The sequence below is a fragment of the Vombatus ursinus genome, unplaced genomic scaffold, assembly GCF_900497805.2.
Source record: "Vombatus ursinus unplaced genomic scaffold, bare-nosed wombat genome assembly UNPS02009770.1, whole genome shotgun sequence".
NCBI lineage: Eukaryota > Metazoa > Chordata > Mammalia > Diprotodontia > Vombatidae > Vombatus > Vombatus ursinus.
Window position 1 is genome coordinate 13316777 of NW_020949548.1, and position 24080 is coordinate 13340856.

At 38.4% G+C, this 24080-nt stretch overlaps 1 protein-coding gene across 1 annotated transcript in view; it reads left to right on the top strand.

Annotated features, from left to right (window-relative positions):
* SBF2 (SET binding factor 2) overlaps window positions 1–24080 on the top strand; it is a 485589-nt gene that overhangs the window by 327392 nt on the left and 134117 nt on the right. Inside the window, exon 18 of the mRNA XM_027852565.1 lies at window positions 13081–13149. Within this exon, the coding sequence (XP_027708366.1) occupies window positions 13081–13149 (69 nt within the window). The remainder of the gene's footprint in view (window positions 1–13080; window positions 13150–24080) is intronic.

Here is a 24080-nt window from a genome sequence, read left to right on the forward strand (position 1 = left end):
TTGCCCCATTCTGCCTCTCTCTTTCTCCTTCTCCCAGTATAATCTTCTCTCACCCCTTAATTTTATTCTCTAGATATCCTCTATCTGTCTATCTATCTGTCTGTCTATATACATACATATACATATATACATATATATTATATATATATATATATTTTTCCCCCTCCAACTACCCTAATACTGACAAAGGTCCCATGAGTTACAAATATCATATTTCTATGCAGGAATGTAAACAGTTCAATCTTAATGAGTTTCTTATGGTTTCTCTTTCCTGTTTACCTCTTCATGTTCCACTTGAGTCTTGTATTTGAAAGTCAAATTTTCTATTCAGCTCTGGTCTTTTCATCAAGAATACTTGAAAGTCCTCTATTTCACTGAATGACCGTTTTTTTCCCCTGAAGGATTATACTCAGTTTTGCTGGGTAGGTGATTCTTGGTTGTAGTCCTATCTCTTTTGCTCTCTGGAATATTATATTCCATGCCCTGTGGTCCCTTAATGTAGAAGCAGCTAAATCTTGTGTTATCCTGATTGTGTTTCCACAGTACTTGAGTTGTTTCTTTCTGGCTGCTTGTAATATTTTCTCCTTGACCTGGGAACTCTGAAATTTGGCTACAATATTCCTGGGAGTTTTCCTTTGGGGATCTCTTTCAGGAGGAGATCGGTGGATTCTTTCCATTTCTATTTTGCCTTCTGGTTCTAAAGTATCAGGACAGTTTTCCTTGATAATTTCTTGAAAGATGATGTCTAGGCTCTTTTTTTGATCATGGCTTTCAGATAGTCCAATAATTTTTAAATTCTCTCTCCTGGATCTATTTTCCAGGTTAGTTGTTTTTCCAGTGACATATTTCACATTGTTTTCTATTTTTTCATTCTTTTGGTGTTGTTTTACAGTGTCTTGATTTCTCATAAAGTCACTCGCTTCCAATTGCTCCATTCTAATTTTTAAGGAAGTATTTTCTTCAGTAAGCTTTTGGACTTCCTTTTCCATTTGGCCAATTTTGCTTTTTAAGGCATTCTTCTCCAAATTGGCTTTTTGGACCTCTTTTGCCATTTGGGTTAGGCTATTTTTTAAGGTGTTATTTTCTTCAGTATTTTTTTGGGTCTCCTTTAGCAAGCTGTTGACTTGTTTTTCATGATTTTCTTGCATCACTCTCAGTTTTTCCTCTACTTCTCTTACTTGCTTCTCAAAATCCCTTTTGAGCTTTTCCAAGGCCTGGGACTGATTCATATTTTTCTTGGAGGCTTTGGATGTAGGAGCTTTGACTTTGTTGTCTTCTTCTGGTTGTATGTTTTGATCTTCTTTGTGACCAAAGTAAGATAATATAGTCTGACTCTTTTTGCGCTGCTTACTCATGATCCTGGCCAATTACTTGAGTTTTAAACTCTTTGTTAAGGTAAAAGTCTGCTTCCAATGTGAAGAGTGTACTGTCCCAAGCTTTGGAGGTTTGTACATCTGTTTTCAGAGACACTTCTAGGGACCTGCAAATTTTCAGTTCTTCCAAGGTGGTATGATAAGGGGCGAGGTGTTTCCTCTCCACCACCACATCAAGCTCCACCACACCAGCGCTCCTCCTCACCCCAGGACTGCCCCTCAGAACTGTGACCCAGATCCAAGCACCTGCAAAGCAAGAGATTCCTGCCTCAGCACTGGCAAAGAGATCCCTGCAATCCCCCTCTGATCAGCCCCTCGATTCCCCCTCAGTCTGTGGGCTGGAAGCTCAGGAAAAAGCCACGGGCCTGGGCCGCACTCAACATTCGTGACTGAGACCTAGCTCCTCTCTCACCGCAGTCACAGACTTTTCCCACTGACCTTCTAAGTTGTCTTTGGTGTTCAGGGGTTGAGAAGTCTGGAAACTGCCACAGTTGCCCACGGTTCAGTCCTCTGAGACCTGCTCCAGGGTCGCTGCGGCCTGTGCACCCACGCCACACTGTGCTCCTCTCCCCACCCGGCGCGATATACCTTTCTGATCAACCATCCAGGCTGTCTTTGGCTGGAAATTTGTTTCACTCTGTCTTTTTGTGGGTTCTGCTGCTTTAGAATTTGTTTAGAGCCATTTTTTTAAGGTGTTTGGAGGGCTTTGAGAGAGAGCTCAAGACAGTCACTGCTTTCCCTCTGCCATCTTGGCTCCACCCAAAATGTTACTTTTTTTTAAAGCAGATTTTCAACTTTTTTCTAACTTGTTGGATTGTTTCATACATTATTTTATCAGGTGGATTAATTTCCTCCAACACTGAGTGACTCCATCTTTTGTCACTTTGCCATTTGGCTGGACACAGGAGATTCCTTAGAGTTGTTTTAATTCACTTTTGGTGTAATTTGGAGCTAATCAAATGAGTGATTTGGAGCAATGCTTCATATGGTTGTTAATAATTTGAAACTCTTCTTTTGAGAAGTGTTTGTTCACATCTTTTACCATTTATTCATTAGGGAATGGCTATGGGTAATAGAGATTTATATTACTTTCAAATATATATATATATGTATATGTGTGTATATGTATGTATGTATATATATCAAATACCAGACCCTTGTCAGAGATATGCACAAAGATTTTTCCCCCCATAATCTACAGTTTCCTTTTTTATCCTAGCTTTTCAATTTCATTTAATCAAAATGACCTCTTTTATCTGGGGCTGTGCTGGGACTGGGGCCAGACTGAGCTTCTCTCTCACCATGGTCACAGACCTTTCCAGTCTTCTAAGGTGTCTTTGGCATTTATGGGTTTCCAGACTTCTCAACCCACAAATGCCAAAGACAACTTAGAAGGCTGGTCTTGAACTTCTCAATAATTCCTAAAGGTGCTCCTTAATTCTGGCAATTTGAAATTTTATAACAAGTCTATCTTCAGTTCTCTACCATTTGTTATTTTTTTTTCACATTGATCATCTTCCCTCTCAACATACTTTCCAAACTAGAGTACTCAATTTTTAAGTGACTTCATATAGCTGCTTAAATTACTACCTAAACTACCAACCCTTTGATCATTTTAGTTAGACTTTTTTCTAGTTCCATTATATCTTTTTGGAGGTAAAACTATGGGAATATTACATAGGCCTCCAAGAGTAGATAGCTCTTGACTTTTTATAGGCTATAAGATAAAAGTTTTCTAATGCTTTTCTGTTACCCTTCTTGATGATGCCACTATGTGATGTGATTGATTTTTTTGGTTCCAGATACACATCGATCTGATGTCTTCAGGGAATAGTCAACAAACAGGCACTTATTAAGAGTTAGCCAGGCTCTGTGCTAGGGGTACCAAAAGAACCAAATAGTCCTAGCCTTCAAAGGAAGTATGCTGGATCAGGGGACACAGAATGTACTCATTAGTGATGAAGCAAACACAAGGTCATGTCAAGGGGAAGGCCCACACAGCTGTAAACTGTCTTTAGTGAGTGCTAGATCTCTTTCCTAGGTCAACACTGTTACCTCAGAGTTTATAGTCCATTCAGCAGAGTTTGGATTATTTCTCCCAAATCTTGGCCACATGGAATCTCATCTGCTTTTCTCTTCCCATTCATATGGCCTCACAAAATCTTTCTGTAGTTTATTTCCTTCAGCTTGACTTCTTACAACCTTGAAGAGTGCCATTTGCAAAGCCACAGATTTTATTGTTTGTTGTTCTCTCTTTAAGGTCATATAAAAATATCCCTAAGCTATTTTGTGATCAAAAAATAAGTTCTCTCTGCCCCCATACTATGTAGTAACTCAATTTTAAAAATAGTCTTTGGTATGGAACTTTGGTAGATGCTTTTTGAACATCTACATAGATTGTGCTTAGTAGTCTCCTTTCACTCCCATAAATATTTGCCCTTCAGAGATCTCTAACCAAAACTGTTTTCCCTATACAAAAGCCTCCGTATGTGCTAATTGTTTGAGTGGTCAATGATCCTGCCCATTATTATAGATCTCTTCAGTTTGCCCACTGCCATTCTGAAACTTGCTGTTCCCTAATCTCCTCTTGATTAAGAGTGGGTACCACATTAATCTATCTCAACCTAGTTATATTACTGGAAAGAGATCATCTAATCCAATCTGCTGATCTTACAGATGAAAAACTGAGGGTCAGGAAGGATAAATAACTTGCAGAAGGTGACAGAGAGTAAATAAAAGAGCTCGGATTTGATCTCAGGCATTCCCAATTTTTAATCCAGTTCTCTTTCTAATAGCTATAGCTAGCTACCATCTTTATAATACTTTAAGATTTGCAAAATGCTTTACATATATTATCTCATTTGGATCCTCACAGCAACCCTATGAGGTAGATACACAGTATTATGATCCTCATTTTACACATGAGGAAACTGAGACTGAAAAAGGTCAAATTACTTGCTCAGGGTCAAGCAACTAGTGAGGTCTGGGATAGGATTCTAACTCAGATCTACCTTATACCAAATCCAACCTGCTTTTCTCTGTGACACCAAAGTGTCTATATAATTTCAGCTATACCATTTCAGCCATTTATAGTGATAATGTCATAGATTTGAGCCAACAGTTCTACAAAATGAATTCTGTGTTTCTTCAGAACTCTTGAATACCATTCAACTCTGGTGAAATGCCATCATTTATTTTTTGCATTTATCATTATTTGAAATTATACCTCCAGTTATCGAAGGATTTTCTCCAACATTTTCAGTAGAGATACTGAAAGGTGAAGAATCTAGTCAGTCTATCTACTGTCTTTTTTTATCCTTGAGCAGGTCCTTCTGTACTATCTGCAGTCATCAAGAGGTTCTATTCATTCTTTAACTGGCTTCATCCTGCTGATAGAGTTAATTAATATATTAGAGATCATCCGGTCAAACTCCATAATTTCCTTTCCTTTTCCATTATTACCAGACCAAAAGATCTCTCACGTTTACTTCAGATGTAACAATATCTTGTTTAAAATGCCAAGTTTAACTCTTAAGTTCACAAGTACACTTAGTCACTTAGATATTTTTTAAAAGTTTATTCCCTCCCCAAAAACATAAGTCTCTCAGTTTTTAGAGGAAGAAACTGAGGTTGAGAGAGGAAAAGTAATTTGCTGATGTTACCTGGACCCAGGACTCAGGTTTCCTGACTCCTAATCCAGTGTTCTTTTCTGTTACGCCATACTACACAACTTGTTTTGAAATCCTTTACAAAGGTACTTTTAGCCAAGTGTAGAATCTTCTCAGATAAATTATATAGATCTTAAAATTATTTTGAAGTTTTCAACAGCAGTCACTCCATATTAAGTTTATCCTTTGGAAATATGCCTATTAATGAGCATATGTAATAGATGCTTCTATGAAAATGACTGCTCTTTACTTATATAGCATTTGCCATTTATTAATAAAGCATTTGCCAAAGATATGATCATTTATGTCTTTAGATATAATTTTTCTAGGACTTTTGTCCAATGTTTTATAAAACTTAATAAAGTAAATAAGTTAGGCCATCTTTGAAAGTTCCCCTTTTTCTCCTCTCCCTCATCTCCCATGACTTGGCTATATTCCCAAATATCTCCTTCATCTTTGTCACACAGAGGTGGCCCTTCTTCTTGCTTTCTTCATGCACAAGTTATCATCTTCTCCAGCAGATTGCTGTCTCTCCCATGGCCACTTTCTCACTAATTTTCAGTTTCTCCATATCTACTGGCTGTTTCCCTGTGCTCTAGAAATATATATTTTCCCATCCTTAAAAAAGCCTCCCTTGATTGAACCATTTCCCACCAGCTCCCGTCCTATATCTCTTCTTCCTTTCCTGGCTGAACTCTTTCAGGAAATCATCTACCATCTCTGCCTCCCACTTCCCTTTCTCTTGCTCTTTTCTAAGCCCTCTGTAGTCTGTCTTCTGACCTTACTCAACTGAAACTGCTCTCTGCAAAGTTACCAGTGATGTCTTAATTGCCAGATCTAATGGTCTTTCCTAAATCCTTGTCCTTCTTGACCTTTCTTCAGCCTTTGGCAATGTCAATCACCCCTTTCCCCTTAACTCTCTCTTTTCTCTAAGTTTTTGTGACATTGAACTCTCATAATTTTCCTCCTACCTCTCTAAAGGATTCTTCAGTCTCCTTTGCTGGATCCTTTTCTAGGTCATATCCACTAACCACAGGTGTCTCCCGAGGATCTGTCTATGGCCCTCCTCTCTTCCCTTTATAGCAGGAGTCATCAAACGTTTTATGTAAAAAGCCAGGTAGTAAATATTTTAGGTTTTGTAGGTCAAGAAGTAAAATCAAGGATATAATGTAGGTACCTATATAACAAAAGAAAATAAATTTCCACAAATTTATGCTGATAATAAATAAAATAAGTTTTTGTAATACAGGCCTACTAGTGAGAAGAATTGGGGTTCAGTGTTAGTGTTCCCTATCATCAAAATCAATTGCAAATGTTCATCTGTTAATGCTGATATGTAATGAGATTTTGCATATTTTGTATTTGAAAATGGCTTTTCACACAGATAGATACTGCCAAAGACTGACATCATCCCGTAAACATGATTTTAATTGAATACATTCATCACTTAGGAGACATTTATAGGAATTCTATTAGATTTTTCTTGATATTTGCCTTTTTAGCATGTCATTACATTTCAGATTAATCACATCCATTTGAAAGTTAGGTGGAAGTTCCTCAATTGCAGAGTTGAGTGGATTTTGAAATATGGAAATTTCTTTTGCACCTGAATCAAGGTCTGAAGAATGCTGTTAGAACTTGGAAAAATGTATCTGCTGCAAATTGGTGTGGGAATAGAGATCTTGCTGCTTGTTTTAACTTTTGACAACTCAGGAAATATATAAATAAACTTGACATTTGTGTCAATAAATTGACTTTACTGCAATGAAAGGTTTGCATGTAAGCAGTATTTTGCCTCATAATTTTAGATTAAATTCATGAAGGATCATTATCAGGACTGCAGACAAAGCAGTCAAAACCATTCAGACGTTTTGACCATAATAGAGGTTGAGAGCAGTTTTGCTCGTTCAGAAAAATTTCAATTTCAGCCCTGAGCTCAAAAACCATAATAAAACTATTATTTCTTTCTTCTTTTCTTATTTTGACACAACAGGTATTCGCTTGTAATTTTAAAAAATAATAAAATATCACGATGCAGTGATACATATGGCACCTGAAACACTTTCAAGTAATAACTGTGTTACTGCAGTTTGTGGTGGGCCAAGCAGCAGTACCTCTATTGCATCTACTGCACTCTGCCCTTGTAATGCAAAAGCAGCCATAGACAATACAGAAATGAACGTGCAGCTGTGTGCCAATACAGCTTTATTTATGGAAACCGAAATTGAAATTTCATATGATTTTATGAGTCACAGAATGTTATTCTTTTGACTTTTTTCAACCATTTAAAAATGTAAAAATCATTCTAGGCTCATGGGCTATAGAAAAATAGGCAACAGGCCCATGGGCCACAGTTTGCCGATCCCTGCTTTATAGTCTTCCAGGCCTAAAATGTACTTCCCACTTACCTCTGACTTAGAATCTTTGTCTTTTTATAATAGAAAGATTTTTTATGAAAAATCTTTAAAGATCTTTTCCCTTTGTCATTTATTGTCCTTCTTCCAGTTTCATCTTTAAATGCCCTCTGATGATTTTCCTTAGTTGTCTCACCAAGTGTTCCTTAAATTTACTTATTCTCTCCACTAATCTTATTGTTTTATGAGGTGATTCTAACTGTAATCATCCATCATACTTCTCCATAAAATTTTTAGTTTATATTCTAACCTGTTTCTGCCCTTAACTACTATACCTCTTCATTTGGCAGAGATCAGATATTTGTTAGTTGAGTCAATTCTTAGACTGTTTTCATCTTTTTTTTTTTTTGGTGACTTATTTGTATCTATTAATCTTCTTTAGGAAATAGTTATAATCTGTGTCTGTGTCCATTCTATCAATTTCCCCCTTTTTAGTATCAACAGCTTGTTTAAAAGTTAGGTTAGAGTTATTTAATTGTATACAATGTATTTTTCTCTTTTTTAAACTTCCAATTTTGTATTAATTTTATCTTTGAACTAACAAGTCAGGAGCTGACCACACACAAACAACTAACTCATTTGGGTATTGCTCCCACAGAGAAAGGAGTTGTTCCTTGCATAGTAAAATATAACCAGTTTCATTTTTTGTTATGTATGGTGTTTGCCATGTCTAGTGAGGTTCTTTTCTTGAAGAAAGGATTACAATATATAAACAGAAAGCTTTTTCACCCACAATCCTTTGGCTTCTTTTATTTTGGACTTCTATGCCATATTTTCTAATATATGTATCTATCTATAGTGAATCTATAGCTGTTTTTCTCCTATGCTCAAAGCCACCGATTATCAAAGTATATATTGATTTAATTTGGAGGGTTTTATCCAGTGCCTTCAAGAATGTCTTTGCCTCCGCATTCTCTTCAGTTGACATTGGGCCATGAGCTACAGTTATTTTAATGGTTGGTCTTTTTATAAATGTTTATCATGAACAAGTGATTATCAATATAAGATGACCAAGTATTGTAGGAAATGCTATTGCTTGCCTATAGACATACAATAAAACCCAACTCTGCCAACTCCTTTATTTTGTTGCCACCAAGGACAGTGTTTTGGGCATTCTTCCATTTAGCTGCTATGTCTTTTTGTCTTCTTTTAAGGAATACCTTAGTACTCTAAATTTCAGCGTGGATGATCAGCTTCCTAAATGTGTTTGTAGCCTATACTCATTTTTATCCTTCCTTGGCTTTTTTCTGGATGAACATTCTAAAAGAGGGTAGTTTTGTTTTGTTTTGTTTTTATCAAAAACATTTTTAGGTACATAGTGATTAAAAGCCACAATACTCCAAAACCATCATCCTAGCCAGAGAGTTAAATGTCAGCTTGATATAAACTTCATTTCTCTTATATAAACAGCCGTAAGAAATGTATAAATATATATTTCCTAAGAACTTTTTGAGAACTTTTAAATGTTGTATACATTAAGAGACTATCGTACTTATGTTGAATTTTGTAACAAAACAGTAAGGGATTTAAACTATTTTACATGTGGCATCAAGCCACTGAAACCTTTCACAGAGTAAAGCTAGAGTTCTTAGAGTTCTGTCTTCAAGTTTACTCTTACTAGGGAGAATTCACATTTTCCACTCTAATGCAGGGCAAACATTTTCTCTGATCCCTTTAAGCCTCTGGCCTAAACTAAGAGCAGACACCACTAGGATGTAGACTGGTAAGAGATGTACCATATGGGGAAAAGGTATACACCAGGACATGTTGTTGTCTTCCTCCACCTCTATAAAAACACTCCTCTTACTTACCTTGCCTACTATACTGGCAGAGATTATATAAAATAGGGGCATGGAGCCCTAATTTCTATAAGCCACAGTCACTTGGCAAGATGAATTGCTGAACTATTTCTTTTTGTTTTGTTTGGTTTTAATGTGTGTGTCCATGTTTGCCTTAACTTTGCATTATTTACAAAAACTGGAAAATCCAGTGTTTTATACAAAGGCAAAGTAAATTCCACATAAAACCCTAGAGATTATAATTTTGCTTTTGCAAATAATCCACCATGCCCATGAAAAGACGTTATGTTCTCCAGACTATTTGCAAATAATACATTTCCTTTCATTAGTATGAAGGCAGTCTGTGTCTTTATGAATTGTATGAATTACATGTATGAGTTGAAATTTTCTTCCAAGTATAGCATTGTTCTAGCCAACTAGCTAATGTAAACTAAATGAAAACCTTGTGATGTACTAAAAAGAGCCTTGGATGTGGAGTCAGGAGAAACCTAAGTTTGAATCCAATGCCTAATATGAGTTGTGTGACCTTGGTATGGATATGATTTAGTGATAACAAGTAGCCAGACTTTGAACCCAGGACCTCTGATTCCAGCTCAAGCACTTTGTCCACTAGGCCACACACCACACTACTTAATAAAACCTATAGATCTTACCTAGCAGGGCTGTTTTGAGAATCAAATAAAAGAGATCAAAGGAGAAATAAAACACTTTGCAAACTTAAAAATACTACATAAAATGTATGTTATTACCTAAGAAACATTGGTGATAACTAGTTTTTCAGAGGTGAGACTAGAAAAAAGTTGGGGGATTTAGTATGAATATATAGTTATCCTTTCTGAAGAGCTAAGCAGAACTTTGGAATTTAGATAAGTAATGAAGAATTGGAAAAGGAATTGGAATTTAGACAAGGAATGAAAACCTGTAAAGGTTCGTTAGGGAGAATAGTTCCATCTGAGGTGCAGTAATGTCATCTGCCATCTATTTTCTCTGGGATTATCTGATATGCATCTAGCCATGACCTGAAGTATGAAGCCTTTTTACGATATTCCTTAGAAGTATTAATCCAACCTCCATGAGCATCCCTATTGAAGAAAGAACTCAATCCCATTTAAGCTGCCTTTTCTATCACTGGACACTTTTAATTGTTACTCTTAATATTGGTCTAAAATCAGGATCTTGATAACTTCTCACTAATCCTGACTCTCCCCTCCCAAACCACACAGAATAAATTGAATCTCTTCTCCAGATTACAGTCCTCCACATACTGGAAAAGACAAATGTTGAAGGATCATAACGTATAAACTGCAGAGGTCTTCTAGTCTAACCCCTTCATTTTAAAGGACTTGCCCAAAGTCACATGAATAGCAAGTTGCATGGCTAAGATTCAAACCAGGTTTTCTGATTTCAAATCCAGTGGGGGCATTTTCCTACTGTTCCATAATTGCATGCCCGATATCCCATGCCCTTGCTTTTCATCAAAAAGCCAAACCCCCATATAAGTTCCTTGGCAAAGCAAACTACCTCCATCCTCCCAAAGCATCATCCTTCCCCTGTAGCAAGGAATGTGGGAAAGGGAAGGAATAGCCCCAGGTACACAATCTCAATGGCACACACTCTACCCTACCCAAGTAGTGCCTTCTTTTAGATTTTGGGTAGCTTTTTGTTCCAACTCCAGAATCTGTAGAGGGTAGCTATTTCAGAGAACCTCTGAGATAGAAAAAAAAATCTCATATATTACTGGCTCACTTCAAAAGCTTATATGAAATAAAATATTTATATAGTTTAAATAAAAACTTTAAACAAAAATAGTTTCATGCATAGGTTTGGTTTATTTCCATTTACCTTTTAAATTTCCATAAAATGTTTAAAGAATTGCCCCCTCATTGTGAATATCCTAGCTACAACACATAAAATTGCTTTTTCCATGTGCTTTCAATTACAATTAACTGAGGTGGGTTTGGGTGTTTTTTTGGGGGGGGGGGGGGGGGGGGGGGGTGTTGCTATTACAACTTAACATTTTCCTTTGCTGTTAAATTGATCCACTTTGTGTGGACAACTTCCAGTCATAGGCCTACTTTTCTGAAATGTAATTTGGCACTGGCATTGAGGAAACTGTGACCTGGAATGTAGTAGGGGTTCAATTCAATTCCAAGGATTTGTTAAGCAACTTTAAGAATGCTCTTAAGAATGCTCAGTGCCTTTGTTGCTGGAGGATTATGAAAGTATACAAAATTGTACCTGCCCCTAGGGAGTGCTTAGCATCTTTTTGGAGACAGATAAGTCTTACACTTGGAAAATAAGAAAATAATAAAGAATTATGCAATAAATTGAAGAAGTGAATTGAGATTGTGAAGAGAAAAGACCTAGTGGGTCAGAATTATCAAAAGGTAACTGCAATCTCATTGTTCCTATGACTGCCTGGATCACAACCTCAGGGGCATCCTTGAGTCCTTACTACAGAGTCTTGTCACTGCTACCTTCACAAAATCTCTCACATTTGTCCCTTATTTCTACTCACACAGCCCCTGCCCTAGTTCAGGTTCTCCTCACTTCATGCCCAAGCTAATGCAGTAGCCTGTGCTTCCTTCCACATGGTCGTTGCTCCAGTGATGCTGGCCATCTTGATGCTCCCTACACATGATATTACATCTCCTAACTCATCACCTTTTCACTGGCTGTCCCTGGTGCCAGGAATGTTCTCCCTCTTCACAGCCACCTCCTGGACTCTCTGGCTTCTTTCAAGATTCAGCTCAAATCCTACCTTCTGCAAGAAGACTTTCCTGGTCCCTTTTACTGCTAATCTCTTCTATCTGTGATTACTTGCCATTTACTCTTGTCTGTAGCTTGTATGTACGTAGTTGTTTGCATGTTATTTCCCCCATTAGAATGTGAACTCCTGGGGCAGCTAGGTGGCGCAGACACGTAATACTTACTAACTAGCTTTGTGACCCTGGGCAAGTCACTTAACCCCATTGCCTAACCAAAAAAAAAAAAAAAAAATGTGAACTCCTTGAGGGCAGGGACCTTATTTTTACTCTCTTCATATCCCCAGCATTTAGCACATTGCCTGGCACATAATAAGTGCTTAATAAAAGCTTGTTGATTGACTAATATTAGTTCCTTGAGAGCAAGTACCATTTCATTTTCAATTTTTTTATCCCCAGCACCTGTTCCATCAGTGCTACTTAATCAATCTCTGTTGGATTAACAAAGTGAGGGAGGAGGGGAGAGGAAGGAGAGAGATGTACTACTTGTCACCAAGAACAAGGGATCCGGGAGTATAGAGAAGTCTAAAGGAGCTAGAAAAGTAATGGACCTGAGGCCAGTGTGTCATTCCCAGCAGAGCCTATTCAGGACCATATGTGGCATTAACCCTGCCCCTCTTCACCCCAGAGCTCTGACCCTGGGTTATACCAAGTTGGGGGATGACCATATCTGTCACAAAAGTTTGTTGTACACTTCTCATGGATTCCTTCAGCTGGCTCTTTCTGTCTCCCTTCTGTTAAACTTGCCTCCTCTATTCCACAGGAGAGAAGTTCAGGTCAGCCAGCACTTCCTAAGGATCTAGAACGATACACACAAGGCATTTACTGAGTGCTGGAAAGACAAAGTAAAAAATAATAATAATAACAATAACGCTTTTGTCCTGGGGCTGAAATGGACAGACAGAATGGGTAATGAATGGACAGGTGCCAAAATAAGTTCCTAGAAGTCACCCTAAGACTAGGGGAGCAGAGGAGGGATACCATGCCGCAATTGACTTTTCTCAGAGTTGGTCTTTCAGCTCCATCCATACTAATGCTTCTGTTTCTTTGTTTTGTTTAAGGACTGTTCAACCTTGGAAGAATATAACATTGCAGCAGCATTACTGCCTTTGACAAGTGCTTTCTATAGGGTAAGTTTGAATGAGATTAAAATAAGTTGGTTCTGATTTGCTTAAACATATTGCTTTCACTTAATTTAAATTCAATTTAATAAACCTTTATTAAACCCTTACAAGGCCTCTGCCATGATGGGAATTCAGATAGATCAATTTAAAATGGATCTCTTAAATCAATAAAAAGGAAGGAGTAATCAGAATATATTTTTTTTTAAATTTCACGGATACATCTTATTATTTGTTTCTCTCTAAGCTGAAGAAAAGAAGAAAAACACGCCAACCCAGTTTATCTTTGAACTAAATGCATGCTCTTTCTTCAGAAAGCTTTAAAAACTTCACTTCATATAATTATCCTTAAATAAACCTCTCTGTGTGCGTGTTGATTTTTTCAAAAGGCCAGTTATTTAATTTTCTTTATCTTTAATCTACAACAAATGTTACATGGAAACATTGACGAAATGCAGTTGTATTTATACAAATACAATAAGATTTATCTTTAATATCAGACTTAGCAGTCATTAGTTTGTTTCAGTTTTTTGTTCATCATTATCATCATTATTTGTTGGAGCCACACTGAAACTGGACAACTTTAGCTCTTTACCTTTTTGGAATTTATTTCTAGAACATAATGTAAATGTTAGCTTAGACAAATTCCCCCACATAAAAATCAGAAACCTCTACAAATATGGAGAATTGCTTTTCCCTGCCTTACCACCATGGAGAGAGAGCTCAGTCTGTGTGACAGTGTGAGTGACATGGAAGCTCCCAGGACTTTGCCAAGATTTCTACCTCTTTTAGAGAAAATGTGACCACTTTATGTATTCATTCACTTATTTGTGGAAGAGTTTAAATAGTTACAGTTCTTGTTAAACCTGAGTATATCATTTACCTCCATCTAATCTTTACCTATTAAAGCTTGACCTCGGGTGCAAATATGCAAGAATTTCCACTTGTCACACTATCTACCCAGTCTTTTCTTTGCTCAGATCTTGGGAATGTGTTGTTCAATTCACTCCACTGAATTATTGGTTTTCTGAACTGAGATTTTGCTGTTGGACTTACTTTTTCCAGTTTTAATTTCATTTTTACGTTGCGTATACATCTTTAGCTGCAAAGTCTCACTGAGAAGCAGAACCTCAGGTCTGGCATGCTTTTGACAACAGAACAAATTTTTTTTTCATTTTCTAGATTACTGGCATCAAATTCTTTCAAGGTCATTAGTCCTCAGTAATCAATGTGTTACAACATATAGTGCTACTCTTTGTATGCTTTTGCCTTTTTCAGTGAACAATGATATTTGACAAAATCTTTCATGCTGTATCTGTGAATAATATGAAGGCATCCTTGCTAAATATTAGTAAAGTCAGATACTAATAATGTTACCAAAAAAAAAGAAGAAGAAGAAGAAAAATAGCCATTCATGTATTTCTGTAAATGCACAAAAGAAAATAGAAGGAAGCTCAGAAAAGCAGGACAGCTTTGAAAGTTACATGTCAATTTGTTATATATAGTTTTTAAAGAGCAAACTTTGCATACTAGAGAGTTATGGTTTTCCATATGATTCTCTTTTTTCTGGTCTGCTTTGTATATGGAAATGTTCTTTTTATAGTGTTGATTAAATTTAGAAATTTAAAAAATTGAACCAATAGTATATAGTTCAATGGAATTAGAAGTGGACAACTGACTGGGTCCAAAAATAGTCATGATTGGTTCATTGTTAACTTGAAATGAGATTTCTAAGAGGAGTCCCCCAGAGTTCTGTGCCTAGCCCTATGCCACTTTTATTAGTAACTTACATAAAGGCATGGATGGCATACTTATCACATTTTTAGGTAACACAAAGCCAAGAGTATTAACTAACACAGATTGACAAAGCTACAGTCCAAAAGGAACTTGACAGAATAGAACATTGTGTTGAATCTAACAACATGACATTTAATAATTTAATTTAATAAGAGATAATTGTCTTCCCTTGAATTCAAAAAACCAATTTCACAAGTAAATCAGGTGATTTAAGTGAACTTTAAGCTCAATATGAATGATGAGTATTAGTTAATTTTATGTTAGCTTACATTGAGAGGGGAGTGTTGCCCCCAGGTGATGATAGTCAAGTCACCTCAACTGGCACTTATTAAGTACTTAGTATATGTCAGAAACTATGCTAAACAGTGGTGATACGAAGAAAGGTTAAAAAAAAAAAAACAAGGAACTCACCATCGGATGGGGACAACCTACAGACAGCTAAGTACAAACAGGAAGTGTAAAGAACAAACTGAAGATGATCTCAAAGGTAAGGCACTAAAATAAAGCTGAGAAAAGCTTCATGGAGAAAATAAGACTTTAATTGAGACTTGAAAGAAGCCAGGGAAACCAGAACATGGAGAGGAGGAGGGAGCCAGACATGAAGGACAGCAAACAAAAGTGACCAGAGCTGGGAAATAGAGTGTCTTGTTCTAGGAACAGCAAGAAAATCACTGTGACTGGATCTAAGTGTACATGGTGGGGCATGGGGTGGAGAACTAAAGGGTGGTAAGGTATGAAAATCCTAGAAAGCTAGGCAAAGACCAGGTCATGAAGGACTTTAAACGTCAAATAGCGAATATTTGATCATGGAGGCAATAGGGAGCTTCTGGAGTTTATCAAATAGGAGAGCAACCTAATCAGACCTGTGGTTTCGGACTGTCAGTTTGACAGCTGAACAGAGGATGGACTGGAGGGCTGCTGTAATAGCCTAGATGTGATGAGATGAGGGCTTGCACTAGGGTGGTAGAAGTATCAAAGGAAAGAAGGGGATAAATGCAAAAGATGTTGGAAAGGTAATATCTACAGACTTTAGTAACACAATGGATATGAGAGATGAGAGAGTGAAGAGAGTAAAACCTAGGTTTTGACCTTGGGTGACTGAGAGGATAGTGATGCCTTTAACAATAATAGAGAAGCTGGAAAGAGAGGAAGGTCTGAGGGAAAAGATAATGAATTCAGTTTTGGAAATGTTGAGTTTAACATTTCTACAGGACTTTTAATTCTAGATATCCAGTAGGCAGTTAAATATGTGAGACTGGAGATCAGTAGAGAGGTTAATAAGTAGATAATAAGTAGAGGTGAATAAGTATATCTGCACAAAGATGACAGTTGAATCCGTGGGAACTGATAAGCTCACCGAACAAAATAGTATAAAGGGAGAAGTGAAGAGGGCCCAGGACAGAGCCTCGAGAGACAGCCACAGTTAGCAAGTGTAACCTGGATGAAGATCCAGAAAAGGAGACGGAGAAGGATTGGTCAGACTTGTAGGAAAAGAACCATAAAAGAACAATGTTGTGAAAACCTAAAGAGAAGAGAGTATTAAAAAGGGACAACTGACAGTGTCAAAGGCTGCAGAGAGGTCAAGAAGGATAAGGATTGACAAAAGGCCTTTAGATTTGGCAACAGAGATTGTTAGTAACTTTGGAAGCAGCAGTCTCAGTTGAATGATAAGGTTGGAAGCCAGGCCACAGAGAATTAAGACAAGAGTGAGAGGAAAGGAAGTGGAGGCCCTGATTGTAGACAGCCTTCTCCAGGACTCTGGCCAGGAAAGGGAGAAGAGATAGATGCACGATGATAGTCAGTAGGCAGAGATGGATCAGATGAGGATTTTTTGAGGATGAGGGAGACATGAGAGTGTTTTTAAGTAGTAGAGAAGCAGCTTGTAGAAAGAGAAATATTGAAAATAAGTGAGAGAGTGGCAGTGATTGAAGGAGCAGTCTGGAGAGGACATGATGGCATAGGATCACTTGTGCGTGTTGAGGAGGTGACCCATCTCCGTGAGAACTCCTGAGGAGTTTGCCTTCTCACGGAGAAGGGCCACTTCTTCCTGTCAGCCAGTCAGTAGACATTTATTAAGTGACTACTATGTGCCAGGCACTATGCTAGGTACTGGCAGTACAAAGAAAGATAGAAGACAATCTCTGTTGCCAAGGATCTCGCAGCCCAGTGTTGGAGAGGACATGCAAACAACGGTCTAGAAACAAGCTATGTACAGGATAAATTGGAAATAATCAACAGAAGGAAGACCCTAGAATTAAGGAGGATCAGGAAAGGCTTCCTGTAGAAGGTTGGATTTTAGTTGGTTTGAAGGAAGCCATGGAGGGCCAAGAAGTAGAGGAAGCTGGAGAGAATTCTAGGTATGGGGGACAGCCAGGGAAAATGCTCGGAGTCAGGAGATGTAATATCTTGTTCAAGGAAAAACAGAGGCCAGTGTCACTGGAGAACAGAGGACATGGTGGAGTATAAGGTATAAGAAGACTGGAAAGGTAAAAGACGGTCTGATTTGAAGGGCATTGAATGCCAAACAGAAGATTTTATATTTGATCCTGAAGGTGGTAGGGAGCCATTGGAGTTTATTGAGTAGAGGAGTGACATGGTCAGACATGAGCTTTAGGAATATCACTTTGACAGCTATGTGGAGGATAGACTGGAATGGAGAGAAACTTGTAGCAAGGAAACCAGTCAACATGCTATTCCAGTAGTCAGGAAGTAGACATTCAGTGTCTACTATGTTCCAGGAACTGTGTTAAGAGCAAGGGATGCAAAAAGAGGCAAAAGATAGTTCCTGCCTTCAGGAAGCTCATAGTGTAATAGAGGAGATGACAAGCAAACAAATATACAAACAACTTATATTTACAAGAAAATAGGCAATAATAAAAAGGAAGACATTAGAATTAATAGGTTGGGAAATACTTCTTGTAGAAGATGGGATTTTAGTAGAGACTTGAAGTCAAGGAAGTCAGTAGGTAGAGATGAGGAAGCAGAATATCCAGGTATGGAAAACAGTCAGAGAAAATGCCCAGAACTGAGAGATGGAGTGTCTTGTTCATGAAACAGCCTGGAAGAGTGCACAGTGATATGTAAGGTGTAAGAAGACTGAAAAGGTAGGAGAGCTAGATTATGGAAGACTCAGAATAACAGAGGATTTTGTGTTTGATCCTAGAGGCAGTAAGCAGCTACCAGAGTTTATTGAGTAGAGGTATGACATGGTTAAAGCTGAGCTTTAGAAAAATCACTTTGGTGGCTGAACGAAGGATGGATTAGAGTGGGGAGACTTGAGGCAGACAGATTCACCCATAGACTGTTGCAGTAATCCAGGTGTGAGGTGATGAGGGTCTGCACCAGGGTGGTCGTGACAGTATCAGAGAAAGAAGGGATCATATTCAAGAGGTATTGTAAAAATGAAATAGACAGACCTTAGCAACAGATTGGATATAGAGGATAAGAAATAAGAGAGTCAAGGATAGTGCATAAATTTTTATTCATTCATTTATTTATTTTTCGTTTTCAACATTCACTTCCATAAGATTTTGAGCTCCAAATTTTCTCCCCATCTCTCCCCTCCTCCCCAAGACAGGGTGCAATTTGATATAGGCTCTATTTATACATTGATAGCGAACCTATTTTCACATTAGTCATGTTGTAAAGAAGAATTAGAACCAATGAGAAAAACCACGAGAAAGAAGAAACAGAAAAAAAAAGAGAGCAAATAATATGCTTTGATCTGCATTCAGATTTCATAGTTCTTTTTCTGGATGTGGACAGCATTTCCATCACGAGTCCTTTGGAGCTGTCTTGGATCCTTGCATTGCTAAGAAGAGATGAGTCTATCAAAGTTAGTCACCAAACATTGTGACTGTTACTGTGTAGAGTGTTATCCTGGTTCTGCATCAGTCCATACAAGTCTTTCCAGGTTTTTCTGAAGTCTGCCAGCTCATCATTTCTTATAGCACAATAGTATTCCATTACATTCATATACCACAACTTGTTCAGCCATTCCCCAACTGATGGTCATCCTCTCAATTTCCAATTCTTTGCCACCACAAAAAGAGCTGCTATAAATATTTTAGTGTATGTGGGTCCTTTTCCCATTTGTATGATCTCTTTGGGATACAGACCTAGAAGTAACACATAGATTTTTGAGCCTGGGGGACTAGGAAGATGGTGGTACCCTCTAAATAAAAGAGAAGTTAGTAAGGGTGGAGAGTTTAAAGGGAAAAATAATGAGTTCGGTTTTGGACATGTTGAGTTTAAGGTTGGACATTCAGTTCAAGATGTCAGAAAGAATTGGAGATGCAAAATTGGATGTCAGCTGAAAGGTTACAGTAGGATAGGTGGATTTGAGAATCATTAGCATACAGATGGTAATTAAATCCATGGCAGCTGATGAGATCACCAAGTGAAGTAGTATAGAGAGAGAAGAGAACAGGACCCAAGAAAGAACTCTGTGGGACATCTATGGTTATAGGGCATGTTGTGGATGAGAATCCAGCAAATGATACTGAGAAGAAGTCTGACACATAGGAGGAGAAGCAAGAGAATGATGCTCCAAAACCTAGAAGGAGAAGAGCGAGATCAACAGTATCAAAGACTGCAAAGAGAGAATAAGGATTGAGAAAAGACCATTGGATTTGCCAACTAAGAGATCACTGGTAACTTTGGAGAGAATAGTTTCAGTGAAATGATGAGGTCAGAAGTTGAATTCTAAGGGGTAAAGAAGAAAGAGGAGCTACCTATTGTAGATGGTCTTTCCAAGGAGTTTGGCCATAACAGGCAGAAAGGAAATAGGATGATATAAAATGCCAGTGGAAGGATCAAGTGAGGGTTTTTTCAGGTTGAAACAAATTGATGAAACTTTCAGATATGAGCATGTTTGTAGAAAGCAGAAAAGGAGTAGACAAGAAGAAATTGAAAATAAGTGATAGAGTAGGATTGACAAAGGAGACAATCTGTTGGAGGAGATGAAATGGAATGGGATCACTTGTACAGGTGGGGGAGGGGGACCTTCATAAGGAGTAAGACCATCTCTTCATGTGAGACAAGGGTGAAGGAGATGGTGGTAAAAGGCATCTGAGTGATATGAAGTGAGGAAGAGGGGAGAAGAGAATGACCTCAATTTTTTTCTGAAAAATGGGACAAGGTTCTCAAGTGAGAAGGTGGAAAGAAAGGGAGCCATAGGAGGCTTGAGTAGGGATAAAATGGTCTGGAAGAGCCACTGTGAGGAGAGTGGGATAGGGAATTGATAAAGAAGATGTAGAAGGATTGCCTAAGAATAGCAAGGACCAGTTACTGTTGGGTAAAAAATTTGTAGAAGACTTAGAACAGTTGTATGATTTTTCTCCACCTACATTCAGTAGCATGTGTGTGGGAGTGAAGGTGGCAGATAGTGGGAGTTATCCAAAGCTGAGGCTTGGCAGGCACAATCAGTGTTATGATAAGTGGACCAGGGAACTCAAGAGAAGAAGACAGTATAGAATTGAACTGGTTCACCAAGTGGTCAAGATGGGGAAAGGAGGAGAGAGTGTCTAGTACAAGGGACATAGCCTGGTACAGAACAGAAGGGGTGACAGATTTTAGGTCACAGTGTGGACAGAGGGTTGGTATGGTTGGGTAAGGGAAAGCAGAGGGAGAGTTAGAAAACCTATATAGACTTTGGGGAGCAGAGGAGAGGTTACTGAACGACAGAAGTAAAGAACTTGAAAGTAGCAATAGGGAGTAAGGAGTAATACAACTCCCCACACTTCAGCCAGTGAGTCAAGGGGAATGAGTGAAGGTGCAGCCAGTACTGGAAAGGATGGCCAGGGATGCCATGTCATCCAGGCAGAGCCAGATTTCAGTGATTGCTAGAAGATGGAAGGAATGGGAAAGGAAAAGATTTAGGATGAAGGGAAGTCATGCCAGAGGGACACGTGCAGCAAGAGGTGGAAGGAAGTTTCAGTCAGAGGAAGGTCTCATTCCTCTTCTCACCTGAGGCAAGAGATCAGGCAGGGCCAGAGGTGTGGGGTGATGAGGACCTGCACCAGGGTCAAGGCAGGGCTAAAGGAGAAAAAGGGGTATGTGTGAGAGACATCACAAAAGTCAAATCGACAGGTCTTTGGAACAGATTGAATGTGGGCAGTGAGAGTGAGTTGAAGAGGACTCCTAAGCTGTGAGGCAGGAGAACTGGAAGCATGGTGGTGCCCCAGACAGTAATAGGAAAGAGAGGAAAGGAGAAGGGTTGGGGAAAGAGAGGAGATGAGTTCAGTTTTAGAGACTGCGAGGCAGGGCAAAGGAGGAGATAAGTAGCAAAGGCATCTGAGTAATGTGACAGGAGGAGGAGAGCAGAAGAGAGAACTCTTGTTGAATGGCCTCCATTTTTGGGGGGGGGGTTTCAGTGAAATGTGAGGCAAGGTTCTCAACTGAGAGGATTGGGAAAGGGGAGCCCTAAGAGTTTGAGAAGGGATGACAAGTTTGGGAAAGGTCACTGTGGTGAGTAGGATAGTAAACAAAGGATTGCCTTGCCACAGAGAGGACCCATTTGAGATGATGTCATATAAAGTTGTAGTGAACCCAAACAGCACAGTTTTGTGATTTTCTCCAGCTCTGTTGAGCAGCATGTGATCAGAAGTGAAGATAGTAAATGGTGGGAGTGATCCAGGACTGAGGCTTAGCCAGGCTCTACTCTACTGTACTGTCCTATACTCTGCCCTGGTCAGACAATTGAATATTGCATTCAGTTGTAAGTCCCACATTTAAGTAAATGACCAGGATGTTAGAGATCATGCCATGTCAGGAGTGGTTGAAAGAACAAGTAACATTTTACCTGGATGTGGTTATGTGGAACAGGGATTAAATTTGTTCTGATCAGAGTGCAGAATTAATAAAAATAGATGCAAATTCCAAAGAGGCCAGATTTAAGGAAAAACTTGCTAACAGCCAGAGCTATCCAGAAGTGAATGGACTGTCTCAGCTCAAGGGGTACTCTAGAGGTATACATCCATTACAGAGGTATTCTAGCTGGATAACCATTTGTCAGGTGTGTTGTAGAGGGCATTCTCATTCAAGTACTAGAATCATTCAGAGCTAGAATAGGTAGTCTCTGAGGTCCCTTCCAATTCTGAAGAGTCTCTGATTCATTCACTAATTTGTTGACACTAGTTGTGCTATCATGGGCAAGTCACTTGGTTTCCTTACCTGTAATATAGGAATAATAATACTCATAACAAGTTAGTGTAAGGAAAGTCCTTTTTATCAGGCATCTAATATCACAGTCCCTAGGGGCAGCTAGGTGGCACAGTGTGTATCTTGCCAGGCCTGCAGTCAGAAAGACTTATCTTCAAATCTTGTCTCAGACACTTTATGGCTGTGACCTGGTGCAAATCACTTAACCCAGTGTGTCTCAGTTGTCTCCTCTGCAAAATGAGCTGGAGAAGGAAATGGCAAACCATTCCGGTATGTCTGCCAAGAAAACCTCTAATGAGGTGACAGAGTCAGACACGACTGAAACAACTCAACAACAAAAATCATAGTCCCTGCTTCCAGAACTTCTGTGCTTTTAGGGAGGATGATACATATATACAAATGGTCATCATACCAAGTAGAACATAATACTACATGGGAGAGATCTAAATAAAATAATATGAAAGATTCAAGAAAGGAGAGACCACTTCCTACTAAAGGAAAAACTTCTTGGAAGAGGTAATATTTGGGCTGTCTGGTCAGATGATTCTTAGACCCACTTCACAGAAGACGTACAAATCTCTTCATTTACCCTTACATGGAGTAGTTTGCCAAAGTTACCATTTTAATGCAAACAAATGTGAAAATACCTTTCTCTGACCTTAATTCAAGGATGCAGTAGGGCCAACCTTGAAGAATTCTAAAGTTTATCTAAATACAGATGAAAAACCACCCAAAGGAGGTCATAGGGAGACCCAGAATGTCTTACTGACTGCAGAGTCATTTTGCAGACTTAGGCTCTTAACCAAAAAAGGTCACACTTACTTAAATTGTAGACTCACAAAGCATTTGAAATCATTTTGGGTTGAGAGGTCAACATGAATCCAACTTATTCACTGTGAACATTGTAGACTAAGAACAGTCAGCTTACAGTGTGTAGCTGAGAGCACTTGAAGCAAATTGTCATTCAGAAGATAGTGTTTTATGAAATTAGTTGTGATTTAATGGGAGGTTAAATAAAGATATGAGATGAGAAAGAGTTCCTCACTCACTTTAAAGCAGGGGTTCTTAATCTTTTTATATTATTGACCCCTATGCCAGCCTGGCAAAACCTAAGGACCCCTTCTCAGAATAAGGTTTTGTTGCCTACATTCATAACTGAAGGAAATGCTAAATTTTAGTTAGTGAAAATAAAGGTATATTTTTCCCATCCAGATTCACACACACCCCAAAAAATCTATCCATAAGACCCCCTTAAAGGCCCATGGACCACGTTAAGATTTTATGGCTAAGAAACATAAGTTTTAAGTCTCTTTAAGAAATTTCCTACTTGATAATTTCAGAACTTTGACTTTACACAATCATAACACATACCAATTGGTAGTTGCCTTCTCTTCCCAATGAAGTTCCAGGCTTGACTCTCTCCTCTAATTTAAAAAGCAAAAGCCCAAAGGAAACAAACTTAGGGTTTCTTAATGGAAAATCAGTTGAACCAACACCTGAGAAAATAATTTGTGTAAGTGTAGTTTGCCAACTATATGTCAACTCAACAGGAAATCCAAACTGGCCTACAAATTCATATTACTCTGTTTCTCTAGCTGCCATTATTTTAAGAGAATGCTTCCCTCATGCCCTTAGCCTGCCCTTCCCTTTGAGTATTAAATTAGTAACGTTAAAATCTACTATCTCTGGCCTTCATCTCAAATTCTCATTTTTAGTAGTATGGGCAGGGAGGGCTGTGGCATTTAAGATTCCTTTAAACTCTATTATCTAGGAGTAGCCAGCCGACAGAAACTGGTGAGCTAGAGGATGGAGTGAATCATAGGTTGTGGCAAAACAGTTTTTTTGGGGAGGGCAGGACTTTCTAATTCTTTCTGACTGAAGACACTACTACATTTTTAGCTTTTCTCCATTGCTTTAATACTCAGCAAATGTGCTTTAACAAATTCTCTTCTAGTTGGAGCGCTATTAAGAAATGTCATGTT